This window comes from Cryptomeria japonica, chromosome 9 (genome assembly GCF_030272615.1).
Source record: "Cryptomeria japonica chromosome 9, Sugi_1.0, whole genome shotgun sequence".
In the NCBI taxonomy this organism is placed as follows: domain Eukaryota; kingdom Viridiplantae; phylum Streptophyta; class Pinopsida; order Cupressales; family Cupressaceae; genus Cryptomeria; species Cryptomeria japonica.
This window is the reverse complement of record NC_081413.1, coordinates 407,184,475-407,198,858: the sequence shown is the minus strand read 5'-3', so window position 1 is coordinate 407,198,858 and position 14,384 is coordinate 407,184,475. Positions and strand designations below refer to the sequence as shown.

The 14,384-nt window shown below is 40.4% G+C and overlaps 2 protein-coding genes across 3 annotated transcripts in view; one reads left to right on the top strand and one right to left on the bottom strand.

Moving 5' to 3' along the window:
• LOC131073324 (phytochromobilin:ferredoxin oxidoreductase, chloroplastic) overlaps positions 1 to 14,384 on the bottom strand; it is a 203,512-nt gene that overhangs the window by 123,123 nt on the left and 66,005 nt on the right. The gene's annotated exons all lie outside the window — the stretch shown is intronic.
• On the top strand, positions 10,076 to 11,983 carry LOC131858080 (uncharacterized). Its single transcript, XM_059211037.1, has 4 exons — positions 10,076 to 10,800; positions 10,907 to 11,139; positions 11,240 to 11,392; positions 11,499 to 11,983. Exons 1-4 carry the CDS (start codon positions 10,157 to 10,159, stop codon positions 11,912 to 11,914), a joined length of 1,446 nt encoding a protein of 481 aa, XP_059067020.1. The 5' UTR covers positions 10,076 to 10,156; the 3' UTR covers positions 11,915 to 11,983.

Genomic DNA, 14,384 nt, shown 5'->3' with positions numbered 1-14,384 from the left:
TCTACATCAAAGGGAAATCGTTTCTTCAAGAATAGAATTTTGTGCTACTATTGCAAGAAGCGACACAATGTTATGAATGGCACTCAATGTGCCAAGGATCTCCTTGATGGCAAGTTAAATACAAATAAGGCATTGGTTGCAAATGATGATGAAGAATGTTGCGATGTCCCCTTCCTCGTGATGATGCATTCAGTGGTCCATTTGCCTATTCCGGAGACCCGTAGGCTATGTGGAAATGAGAATTAGGGTTTCCATGTTCTTTGGAGTTCCGACCAAGCTTGTCAAGGGTGGATTGTGAGCTTACTATTTTTAGTAAGTTAGGGTTTGGCTGTCCGAATGGTGCAAAGTTGCTAAGCTCGCCAAGCTCTTTCTCTGGTTGCGGGGATCACGTTTTTTGGAGCATTATTTCATGACTTACTATTTTTAGTAAGTGGCAGTTTGGGCATTCTATTTTTGGCAGTCCTGGATTTGGTCCTAATCCAGCACAGTTCAGTGATCCTCATTGCTCAACCTCATCCGGATTTTGTTGATAATCAGTATTGGAATTATAAGCGATTTAAATTAAATATTATTCCTTATCCTAAGATTATTATTTTATTATTTTATTATTGATTGATGTTATGGGGAATTGTGCAAAAAGTGATATTTTTCCTGAGTCATGCCTCGGCGAATAATTTGATAATTAAAAGGAGACTCTATTTTATACTTCAAAGTTATATTATGCCAAAATCGTGGTCCTTTCTCCTAGGCGCGATTTTTGACTTGGGAAGTGGGCGCCATTCTTAGGTCCACCACATGAAATGAAATGCAGTTTGAATGAGGAGAATTTGGAGGCAATTTCATTTGAATTCCAAACTTGAAAAGCTATATAAACAGGTATTTGGCTCCTCATTTGATCATCCAAAGAAAATATATCGTTATGCTGTCGGAATGACTCCAGACTTCTTTGAGGGTGAATAACTCCTAGATCCTTTCTTTCCAGTTTCAAGTGTGAGACATCACTCCTAGCTGTGGTTCGAAGTTGTGAGCTATTTGGTGATTTTTGGGTGTGTTGGTGAAGAGTTGTGTGCTGCTGCATTTTTTTGGGGTTGCTGGTGTGTGTTGACTGTAAGTGTATTTTGCTCGTAGCTATCTACGTGTTGGGTGCATCGTTCTAGGTGAAGGCTCGTTAGAAGCGTATCGGAGAGACAATAATTCTCCTACATTGGTGTGGCATTTGGGGAGCTCTCCAATTTACAGTTGCAAATCGAAATATTCAGCCAAAACGCCATTTCCAGAATTGCCTTGGGTTGTGTGCATCACCTTTGCTGCTCTCCGGTTGCAACTTCAAGGTATTAAACTGATCGCCTATGTTATACGACTCATTTGCATTTGGTTTGGCATGATTTCATTCAGTTTTGAGAAAGTTACGAGCATTTTAGTGGATTTTGGGTTGCCTGGTTCCTGCATTTCATTGTCTCTGATTTTAGAAGGAGCAAGTAGTGTTTTGTGGTGAAAATTTGATATTGAATACTTGAGATATGTACTTAATTCTATCTTCTCTCGCATCTCTATCTTTGTAAGATTGCTTCAGTAGTACTGACCAATCATTCTAAGTTGCATTTCCCACTAAACAAGTGGAAGAGGATGGCTTAGCTGCCTTCATGTTTTGTAATTTAAATTTGTCCTCCCACTGAGCAAGTGGTTGAGTGATATTGTCCTCCCGCTGAAATATGTGATTTAGTGATAGTTTTATGTAAAAGTCCTCCCGCTGCATAAGCGATAGAGTGATTTGGTTCTAGTTATGCTCTTGTTACCTTGGCTGGTTTACCGCCAAGTTCTTGGTCTTCATCCCACTAAAAAGTGGAAGGGGTTGGCTTGCCACCCAATATTGTACTTGCATTGTAATTTTCGGCAAATTAGTGAGCTAACGAACCCCTTATCACCGTATGCTCTCACCTTCCCACATTGGGCTCTTGGTGATCAGAAAGTGGAAGGGTTACTTTCAGCAATATTGGGATTATATTTCCTAACTTTAACGGGTGCATTGTAATATTTGTTGTGTTCAAAAACCAAAAAAAATTAGTGGGAATATTACAAATGCCTTCATGGGGTGGCTACCGAAGACTCTCCACACTAAGATAGTGAGGAGAAATATGTTTTCTACATCAAATTAAAAAATCGTATTTGTGATTGGATGTGTTTGTCCCCAATCACTATTGTTGGTTGTTTGTGAATGGATGTGTTTGTCCCCATTATTGGACATGTGTCCCGAGCAGAGAAACGGGACTCGCCCGAAATCGCCTAAACTCGGCGAGTCCGGGTCCGAGTCAGGCCAAACGAGTCCCAGGGGCTCGGACTCGGACTCGGCCGAGTCTGGCGAGTATGTAATGTCCCCACCTTTTTAGCATCTCATTGGAGTTCTTAGCCTTTACATTCTCCGAAGGCTAAGTGGAGAAATAAGGAGAAATTGATTAAATTAATTTCTTATTAAGTCATTAAATAAAATAAAATTAAAAAAGGTGACTTTATATTTAATTAATTTAATTAAAAGTGACTTAAGTGATTTATTTAAATATTTTAATGTTATTATAAAGTTATAAAGTAACTTTATAATAATAAAGTCACTTTAATATTATAATGTGTGAATATGTCTTTAATCCCACAATGGCCAAGAAAGTGTTCGAGCTCTCATAAGAAAGAATAAGAAGGGACTTAAGAGCTCATTTTATATCATCCATCCAGAGAATTGATATTTGTTTGTTATGAACTTGGGAGAAGAAGCCAAGGGTTTCTGATTCAGTCAGCCATTGGAGAGCGACAATTCTTCAGTGTTGCAACCATTTGAGGTGGTGAAATATCCACTAAATTTGGCATTTCAGGAGAGCTTCATTCTGGAGTTCTATTTGGGCTTTAAAACGAAGGGAAGACATCTAGGGTATGCAGATTTTCGAATATATATTAATTGCAGACCTACAGTTTCATTTGGCAGCCATTAAAAATCAGAATTGAAGCAATCATTTCAAAATACAATAGCTGCTACAGTACCCGCGCTACAGTAAACGCTACAGCACCGCCGTACGGACTGCTACAATGCCGCGTGAACAGTACCGCGTGAATAGTGCCGCCGTACGGATTGCTACAGTACCGCGTGAACAGTAATTTTTTCAAAAAAATTAAAATTTGCAGTTGGCAGATTTTTTTCAACTACTGGGACAGCAAAAATCAGGTTTTTATCTTACATTGTAATGAATTTGTTTTCCAGGCATATTGGCCATAAAACAGAACAAACATTCCCTTGATAGTCTCGTAAATTAATTCCAGCAGTAATATTATTGTTTCAGTATTATTTTAAGCATAGGAGTTTATTCCAGTATTGTTTCATTGCTCATTATTACCAAAAAAACACAAAAAAAATCTATAAACATTCAAAAACCAAAACAAATTCAAATCTACTACATTCAAAAGAAACAGTCAGCAGAGGAGAGCCAAGTTGGGTTCTTACATTGGTATCAGAGCTAAATCCTGCCATCCTGAGGGTTTAGCAATCACATGCAGCCGCCTGAGGTTGGCTCTCACAGATATTACACTCGCAGGCGAGCTTTGTTTGACAGGGAACAAGAATTTGACAGGCAGTCGGGCACCATGGGTGACAAGCAAGGGGGTAGCCCACCCAGAGGCGATAGGAATGAGGAGCAAGAAACAAGGGAATTTTTCAGAGTAATGGCTACAGGACAGCAGCAGATGGCTCAGGCCTTGCAGGCACTCACCACCATGATTGAGCGCATGAACCCACAAGACAGACAGAATCAGGAGCAAGGGGATAACAGGAGTGCAGTGGGGTCACCTAGAACTCATAGGACTCATTCTAGGACAGCAGACAGGCCTACACGTCCTACCTTCATTAGAGATGAGCCTGAGGTAGCACCTACAGGAGAACCAGGAGAGGAGATGTTCGCAGATATCCTCATGGCTGCGAATGACGAATGGGATTTATTAACTCCACAGGTACGAGAGAGGATGACATTCGAGAGGTTTGTAAATCAGAGGAGAGAGCATTACAGGTCACTCAGACAGGATAGGAGGCCTAGAGGTCAAAATAGTGAGCTGAATAGAGTTACAGGCAAGCTTACTATGTCTACATTTGATGGGAGTGGTAAGATGACAGCTCAAGCTTGGATTCATAAGCTTGACACATTTTTGGCACTAAGGCCAATGATAGAGATTGAAGCTATCAAATACGCCACTTTGCATTTGGAGGGAGTAGCACATGGTTGGTGGTACCATGGTTTGGTAACACTTCAACATAATCAGGTGACAGAGTACCAGGACTTCGTGGATAAGTTGGTTGAAAGATTTGACAAGAAAGATCAAGAGGTTTACTTCCGGGACTTAGCACAGCTAAAACAAACAGGAACTTGGAGTATTTCATTGGTGAATTTCAGCGGTTGGCAGTCATGGTGCCAAACATTTCAGAGCGTAGATTGATAGTTCTTTTCATTGAGGGCCTATCCGAACCACTGAGAGGTTGGATAAAGGCATTTGATCCTATTTCTTTACAGGAAGCTATGAAAAAGGCAAGAAGTATGGAACATGCAGTCCCAACAAACAAATTTCAGTCCAAAGGAGCATCTTCTAGTAAGGATAACAAACCATTTTATAAAAAACCAGAGAGGACTGATTTTAAAAATGATTCTAAAGATAAAACTCCAGCACCTTTTGACAGGGAAACATTAAATGATTTGAGGAAGAAAAAATTATATTTCTACTGTAAGGGACCCTATGATGCAAACCATGATTGTCCTCTTAGACCAAAGGGCAAAGCTAACAGAGTTATGTGGGCATACTATGAGGAATCAGAATCAGATAATTCAGATCAGCAGTCTGATATAGAGGAAATAGATGGTGAAAAAGAGGAAGACAAGGCTGAAAACTTGTCTAAAATGGAGTCCAAGGATGGGGAAGGAGATGGGCAACTTAGGGAAGCTCGTCTCACTAGTATTAGGCAGGAAGGGTCATTCCGGATGAGAGGAGTGCTTGCTGGACAGCGAGTCATAACTTTGGTTGATATAGGTGCCACTCATAATTTCATTGATGCTAGGATGGTGGAGAAGCGTGGCATACAAACAGAGGAGTTTGGGGGAATTAGAGTGAGGGTAGCTGATGGCTATGTCCTCAAATGTGATCGTAAGATCACTGGACTCCCATTGAAAGTTAATAATTATGACTTTAAGGCAGATTTCTATGTCGTGCCTATGGGAGATACAGATATAGTCCTTGGGATGCGTTGGTTGCATGATATTGGGGAGTTCACTCTTAACCTCAAGGAGATGGAGATGAGGTTTAAAGTGAATGGGAAGACACATATTCTTAAGGCAATCAGGGACAGTGATCTCAGGATGGTTTCTTTCCGGAGGATGGCTAGATTGATTCGACATGATCAGGTAGAGTGGGCAGCAGAGTGCATGTTGATGCCATCACAGGAGGGACAGCAGAAGATTGAATATCCTCCTGATATTCAGGAGCTTAGAGTTAAACACCAGTGGCATTCCACCAAGTAGACCACCAGACAGGGGTATTGAGCACATCATTGAGTTAGAGGAGGGGGCTAAACCCATCATGATTACACCTTACAGGCATCCGAAGAGGTTGAAGGATGAAATTGAGAAAACCGTAAAGGAGTTACTTGCTATGGGCCACATTAGACCAAGTAAGTCTCCTTTCGCTTCTTCAGTGGTCTTAGTGAAGAAGAAGGATGGGACATTGAGGATGTGCATTGATTACAGGGTGCTTAATAGGAAGACAATTAAAAACAGGTACCCCATTCCTAGGATTGATGAGTTGATAGATGAGCTTCATGGAGCTTGCTTCTTCTCGAAGATAGATTTGAGATCAGGTTATCACCAGATCAGAGTTAGAGAGCAGGACATTGAGAAGACAACCTTTAGATGTCATTGTGGCCATTTTGAGTTTGTAGTTATGCCATTTGGGCTAACTAATGCACCTGCTACTTTTCAGGCAACAATGAATCGGGTTTTCCATCCTCAGTTGAGGAAATTTGTACTTGTCTTCTTCGATGATATCTTGGTATACAGTAGATCTTGGGAGGAGCACTTGGTTCACCTTGACAAGGTGTTGGATATATTGAGCAGAGAGTCCTTGTATGCAAAGGAGTCGAAGTGTGATTTGGGCATGACAGAGTTGTTGTACTTGGGTCACATCATCAGTGCAGAGGGCATACACATGGATCCTGAAAAGATTCGTGCCATTGTGGAGTGGCCTTCACCGGTGAACCTTACACAGTTGAGGGGCTTTCTGGGATTATGTGGTTTCTACAGGAGGTTTGTGGATGGATATTCTAGGCATGCAGCACCCTTGACAGATTTGATGAGAAAGGGAGCTTTCTTGTGGACTCCTGAGGCACAGGAGTGTTTTGAGAAATTTAAGGAGTTGATGACTTCTTGTCCAGTGTTAGCATTACCAGATTTCAGCAAACCTTTTGAGCTACACTGTGATGCTTCCGGGGAGGGCATTGGAGCGGTGCTTATGCAGGAGAAGCACCCTATTGCTTATGAGAGCAGGAAATTGAGAGGGCCAGAGCGGAGCTTCAGCATTTATGATAAGGAGATGTTAGCCATTATGCATGCTTTGGCTAAATTCAGGCAATATTTGGTAGGTAGCAAATTTTGTATCAAAACCGACCATAATAGCCTAAAATACTTTTTGGGGCAGCGAGATCTCAATGATAGGTAGCAAAAGTGGGTGAGCAAGTTACAGTCCTATGACTTTGACATTACATATTTTAAGGGGACACAGAATGTAGTTGCTGATGCCTTATCACATCAGCCCCATTTGAGCTTATTGACAGACATATCGGAGGATTGGAGACACTTGATCCTTGCAGAGTATGCAAAGGATACTTGGGCAGCTAGATTCATAGATGGGACTATTCAGGACAGCAGATACACCCTTGTGAATGAGCTCATCATTTACAAAGGGCGAATATTTTTGGTTCCAGGATCAGTAGTGAGGAGGATGGTTCTGAAATATTTTCATGATTCACCTATGGCAGGACATCCTGGTTTCTACAAGACATACCGGCAGATTAGAGAGCGCTTCACATGGAAAGGGCTCAAAGCAGAGGTACTTCAGTATGTTAGGGAGTGTCCCACCTGCCAGCAGAATAAGCAAGAACACTCCTATCCAGCCGGTTTACTTCAGCCACTTCCGATTCCTGATAGGAAGTGGGAGTGTTTGTCTATGGACTTCGTCACAGGACTGCCTAGGGCCCAAGGCAGGGACTGCATATATGTGGTTGTGGATCGCCTTACGAAGTTTGCACACTTCTTTCCGATCACTACTACATACACTGCTACACAGGTGGCAGAGTTGTTCTTCAAGGAGATATTCAGATTACATGGCTTACCTCGGAGCATTGTGAGTGACAGGGACAGCAGGTTTATGAGTCACTTTTGGCAGGAGCTATTCAGGTTGTGTGCGACAGAGCTCACTCCGAGTACTAGCTACCACCCTCAGACAGATGGTCAGACGGAGATAGTGAACAAATGGGTGGAGGGATATCTCAGAAATTATATAGCAGGGCAACAGAAGGCATGGGTAAAGTGGATTTATCTCTGTGAGTATTGCTACAATACCACTTATCACATGTCTATTCAGATGTCACCCTTTATGGCCCTGTATGGGTATGAGGCACCCAATTTTATGGATCTGCTTTTGAGTGACAGTAGAGTGCCCAGTGCAGGTGATTTGTTACAAGAGAGTCAAGACATTGTTAAGACTCTCAAGGATAATATAACTAAGGCACAGAATCAGCAGAAGCAGTATGCAGATCAGAAGAGGACTGAGCGGACTTTTGAGGTTGGAGATATGGTGTATCTTATGTTGCAGCCTTACCGTCAATCCACTCTCAAGAAGAGTGGTGCCGAGAAACTTAAGCCACGATACTATGGTCCATTTAGGATTATCAGGAAAGTGGGAGAGGTGGCTTATGAGTTAGATTTACCGGCAGAGAGCAAGGTGGACAACGTTTTTCATGTGTCACGCCTCAAGAAGGCGCTAGGACATCATATTGTGCCTTCTACAGTACTACCACCCCTGGATGATGAGGGAAAACTTGTTTTGATACCGGAGGCTATCATTGATTTCAGAGAAAGGAACTTGAGGAGACGTAACATCCGGGAATATTTGGTGAAGTGGAAGGATTTGCCAGTAGAGGATGCTACTTGGGAGAATGAGGAGATTTTGCAGCATCCGGAGTTGAAGTTGCTTGAGGACAAGCAATTTCAGGAAGGGCGGACTGTAATGTCCCCACCTTTTTAGCATCTCATTGGAGTTCTTAGCCTTTACATTCTCCGAAGGCTAAGTGGAGAAATAAGGAGAAATTGATTAAATTAATTTCTTATTAAGTCATTAAATAAAATAAAATTAAAAAAGGTGACTTTATATTTAATTAATTTAATTAAAAGTGACTTAAGTGATTTATTTAAATATTTTAATGTTATTATAAAGTTATAAAGTAACTTTATAATAATAAAGTCACTTTAATATTATAATGTGTGAATATGTCTTTAATCCCACATTGGCCAAGAAAGTGTTCGAGCTCTCATAAGAAAGAATAAGAAGGGACTTAAGAGCTCATTTTATATCATCCATCCAGAGAATTGATATTTGTTTGTTATGAACTTGGGAGAAGAAGCCAAGGGTTTCTGATTCAGTCAGCCATTGGAGAGCGACAATTCTTCAGTGTTGCAATCATTTGAGGTGGTGAAATATCCACTAAATTTGGCATTTCAGGAGAGCTTCATTCTGGAGTTCTATTTGGGCTTTAAAAAGAAGGGAAGACATCTAGGGTATGCAGATTTTCGAATATATATTAATTGCAGACCTACAGTTTCATTTGGCAGCCATTAAAAATCAGAATTGAAGCAATCATTTCAAAATACAATAGCTGCTACAGTACCCGCGCTACAGTAAACGCTACAGCACCGCCGTACGGACTGCTACAATGCCGCGTGAACAGTACCGCGTGAATAGTGCCGCCGTACGGATTGCTACAGTACCGCGTGAACAGTAATTTTTTCAAAAAAATTAAAATTTGCAGTTGGCAGATTTTTTTCAACTACTGGGACAGCAAAAATCAGGTTTTTATCTTACATTGTAATGAATTTGTTTTCCAGGCATATTGGCCATAAAACAGAACAAACATTCCCTTGATAGTCTCGTAAATTAATTCCAGCAGTAATATTATTGTTTCAGTATTATTTTAAGCATAGGAGTTTATTCCAGTATTGTTTCATTGCTCATTATTACCAAAAAAACACAAAAAAAATCTATAAACATTCAAAAACCAAAACAAATTCAAATCTACTACATTCAAAAGAAACAGTCAGCAAAGGAGAGCCAAGTTGGGTTCTTACAGAGTAAACTCGCCAGACTCGCCGAGTTGGCGATTTTGGCCCAAAATCGCCAAACTCGGCGAGTCCCGAGCCTCGGACTTGGCCGGCGTGGGCATGGTTTAAAACACAAAAAAAAATTAATTTGCATAGTTTTTTTAAATCCGTTTTTTATGTTAAATGTCTTCTAGCCCTAAAAGTGACTTTCATTTCATTCACTTGCAAAAAAAGGAAGAGTAAAGTGAGTTGGGAAGAAAAACAAGGGTGCATAGAAGAAAAACCAGCAAGGAGGAAGCTCTAGTTTTCTTCAATTTGTCACATTGGAGCTGCATTGTGTTTCGATTTGGTGCATCAAGAGTTGGATAGAAAGAGTTTGTAGCTCATTTCAAGCTTGTTGTAAGAGGTAAGATTGTTTTTTTTAACATTATTTTGTTTCTTATATGCAAAAATTCCATTTTCTATTTATTTATTTTGAAAGTTTTATATTTTCTTGTATGCAAGATCTTTTGTATGTTTGTAATTTGTATGTAGCATGTAGTATGTAGTTGTACCATGTAGGGTTGTATGTAGGGTTTGTAAATTTTATTTTTTTTAAATTGTAGGGTTTGACAAACCCTACAATTTTAAAAAAAAAAAATTTACAAACCCTACTTTAGTTTTTTTTAATGTATGTATTAATTTTATTTTGTATTTGTAATGTTTTATTGCAGCAAACTTCACTTTATTATTTGCCTCAGCTTCAACTTTCACAAAACTATCCTAAAATGTCTACTTCAGCTTCTAGACCCCCCATGAGAAAGGACCCTGCTTGGAAATATCATGAGGATTTTCCAGGGCAAGGAAAGGGGCAAACAAAATGTATGTTTTGCAAAACAATATTCCATGGAGGTATATATAGGCTGAAATACCATATTGCTGGTGTGCGTGAACATGATGCCGAACCATGCCTAAAAGCAGTCTCTGAGGCCATACGTGATTGTTATGTAATGGTTGAGGAGATTGAAAGAAAAAAGAAACAAAAGGAGGATCGAGCGGCCATTGGGAGAGAGACAGTTTTAGGAAGAGGGACACAGTTAGATTGTGTTGGAGGCCCTTCTTCCTTACCTCCATATCGTCCCACTCAGTTTGCTACTGCTAGTGCTTCCGTTTCTGCTTCTGCTTCTATAAGTGGCAGTGCCACTGCCACCGCCACTTCTCATGCTCCTACCACTAGTAGTCATAGTGGGAATGTTACCATTGGACCTAGGATTCGTAAATCTAGGTTGGATTCCTTCTTTGTGCCTCGCACTACTCCTGGGTCCCAACCGTCGCTTGAGGGCATGGGTTGGAACAAGGAGGTCCATGATGCTACTAAAATGGCAATTGGCAGGTTTTGGAGCTACAGCTGTATTCCATTCTTTGTAGCCAGGTGAATGTTTTACTTTTATGTTTGATAACTTTGATTGTTTTAATTTTTATAGTTAACTTATCTCATTGAATTTTTATACTTATCTCATTGAGTTTCTTTGCGACAGGTCTCCTTATTGGCAACAAATGGTTGATGCCATTACCATATGCGGGGCGGGGTTCAAAGCCCCTAGTGAGAGTGATTTGAGGGGACCCATTTTGTCTCAAATGGTGGATGATGTGAAAAAGGATTTAGATGAACAACGCCACATATGGAGCACTAAAGGCTGCACCATCATGACTGATGGTTGGACGGATAGGAGAAATAGAACTCTCCTTAATTTTCTTGTTTCTTCCGCAGGTGATTGATTAATTTTAGTTTCATATAGTCTTTAATTTTTTATTTTTTATCTAGTGGTTTATTGAATGATCATTGACCTAGCTTTATTTTTTTATTTCAGGGGGCACCGTTTTCATCAAGTCCATTGATGCCTCCACCCATTGCAAGAATGCCACCTACCTATGTGAGCAGATAGAGGAGGTGATTGAAGATGTGGGTGAGGAGAACGTGGTACAGGTGGTGACCGACAATGCAGCAAATTATGTTGCTGCGGGTAAACTTTTGATTACAAACTAATTTTGTTTGCAAATTAATTACTATCTTGTAGTTTGTACCTCCATTAATTACAATTTACAATGCAACAAATTATGTTGCTGCAGGTAGACTATTGATGGAGAGGCACCCATCTATAGTTTGGACTCCATGTGCTGCTCATTGCATTGACCTCATGTTGGAGGATATTGGAAAAATCCCATGGGTCAAGAGATGTGTAGAAAGGGCAAGAAATGTCTGCAAATTTGTATATAATCATTCATGGGTGTTGGCTCTTATGAGACAATACACAGAGCAGAAGGAGTTGCATCGTCCAGGAATCACAAGATTTGCCACAAACTTCCTCACATTGCAGTCCATGCTTAGGTCTAAGCCTGCCTTGAGACGTATGATTGTTGGTGAGGAGTGGTCTTCCTCATCCTATGCTACCACCCCTGCAGGGATAGAGATGGCAGACTGCATTTTTGATGAGCAAGGCTTTTGGGTCCCTTGTGATGAGATAGTGAAGGTAATTTTTTTATAAATTCTACAATTTAGCTTCATGTTTTATAAGTTATTATATGTATTCTCTTATTTGCTCATTTTTCTAAATTACACAATATTTTCAATTTTGCAGTTTGTTAGGCCCTTGGTGGTTTTGTTGCGAGTTGCGGATGGAGATAAGCCCGCAATGGGCTATATATATGAGGGCATGGATAGGGTGAAGGAGGCCATCAAATTCGTCTATGCAGCAGATGAGAGCAAGTATGGTCCCATTTGGGAGATCATTGATAGGAGATGGCATCATCAGCTACATAGGCCCATCCATGCGGCAGCCTATTATCTGAATCCGGCATTCCGTTTTATCCCTTCTTTCAAGGCTGATGCGGAGGTCCTTAATGGGCTATATGCAATCATGGAGAAGATGGGACCTGCCAGTACTTCTCAGATAGACCTTTTTCGAGAGCTACAGATGTTCTCAGATGCACAAGGGGAGACCTTCTCTCGTCCTGTCGCCAAACACGCTAGAACAACTATGATGCCAGGTAAAAATAAATTGTTAGGCTTAATTTTAGTTTTATTCAATACTATATTGTAACTTGTTAAATGAGTTCATGAGTGAGACTGATTTTATTTATTTTTCTCATTTCAAACTCAGATCATTGGTGGAACTTTTTTGGCCCAGAGACACCAAATGTTCAGAAGTTGGCCATTCGTATCTTGAGCCAACCATGCAGCGCATCAGGTTGTGAGTGCAATTGGAGTATGTTTGAGCACATACACTCCAAGAGGCGCAATAGATTATCTGTGGAGAAGATGAATGATCTCGTCTTTGTTCACTACAACCTCCGCCTGAGAATGAGAAAGAATGCAACAGTTGACATGTCTCCTATCATTCTGGATGAGGTTGATCTTGAAGCAGAGTGGGCCAATGAGAATCAAACAGCTCCTGGGACTCCTACAGCTGTATTTAGTGATGATGACATTGATTGGATCGACCAGGTAGATATAGAGGCTGAGGCTGTAGCCATGGCAGAGGAGGAGCAGAGAACACGAGCAAAGACAGGAAATACTGAGACTCGGAGTGACACAGCTGTTCCTGTTGTTGGTGAGCATGACACAACCGTTCCTGATGTTGGTGAGCATGGCATGGTGTCACGGGGAGCAACTATGGCTGTTGAATCATCCAGGACCTACTTTAAACGCCTTCGCAGGGGGCCAGGGCGAGAGGGTGCACGGCCATCTCAGCCATAGGCTTGTACACTTGTAGTTGTATTTAGTTTTACTATTTACCTTTGGTATTTGTATGAAACATTTGATGATGATCATATGATGACATGGATTTTTTATTCCATGAGTTTTGTAATATTGTATACATTTGACAATATTTATATATCTATGTTTCTTATTTTCTTCAGCTACAATTTGCGTTTATGCTTATGTGATTGATGTATACTTGTGTATGTAATCAAATGAGCCGAGTTTAATGATGTTTTTGTGTCTTTAAGGTGTATTCAATAAAGGGTGTCTGAAACAAGTTTTAAATCTTTAAAAATCTCTAAATTTCTTGAGTTTTTCACTTTCCCGAGTCCAGCCGAGTCTGGAGCCGAGTCTGACGCCAAGTCCCGAGTCCGAGTCCGAGTCGGCCTTGCCGAGTCCGAGCCGAGTCCGAGTCCCGTTTCTTTGGTCCCGAGTCATAATTGTTGTGAGCAGATATGTGCGTCCATATTCGTAACCTTGGTCTTGGATAGATGTGTGTATCCCTATCCTAATTTGTCGTAAGACCTTGGATAGATGAGTTAATCCCCATCTTTGGTTCCATGGGTAGATGTGTTTGTCCCTATCCTTGGATGAAAGCATAGTAAGCGTAGTGAGGCTAGTCCCACTATTGCTTGTCACAAGTAGATGTGTATGCCCCTACTCATACCTATGATGAACAACTGAGCATGGTCATCAAGTATTGCTGGTCCACTATCCCTATTGGAGAATGATGCGATATGGGGGGCTATTAGGAATATTGCATCATAAGATGCATAAAATAATTAGATTTGTAGTTTGTTAAATAAGTTAGTACATTGGTGGTACAAATGTGTTTGTATTGAGTTGTTAAAACAACTCAATATATTTAGGAAAGTTGTTTGTGGGAGTTTCCAAAAAAATAGGATATGAAAATCCTATAAATATGTAATTTCAATATGAAGAAGTACGGAATTGTTCGTGTTTAATTTTTCGCGGATTCTATTTGGCTCAGCTCAAATTTGCTCACAGTCAATGCTTAACAAGAGTATGTTATGTTATGTAAGGATCTCATCACTTGGACTGGAAACTCACGACACAGAAGGGACACATCAAATCTGTATTTAACTCCCACGTCACCACTAGTTCACACCTCTATATTGTCTTAATGATTCACATCTTAAACATTAAAATTTTTAGTCAGTCAACCACCATATTAATAATAGAATCAGTAAAAGATACTATCACTATATTTGCAATGGCTTTGTTCATGTATT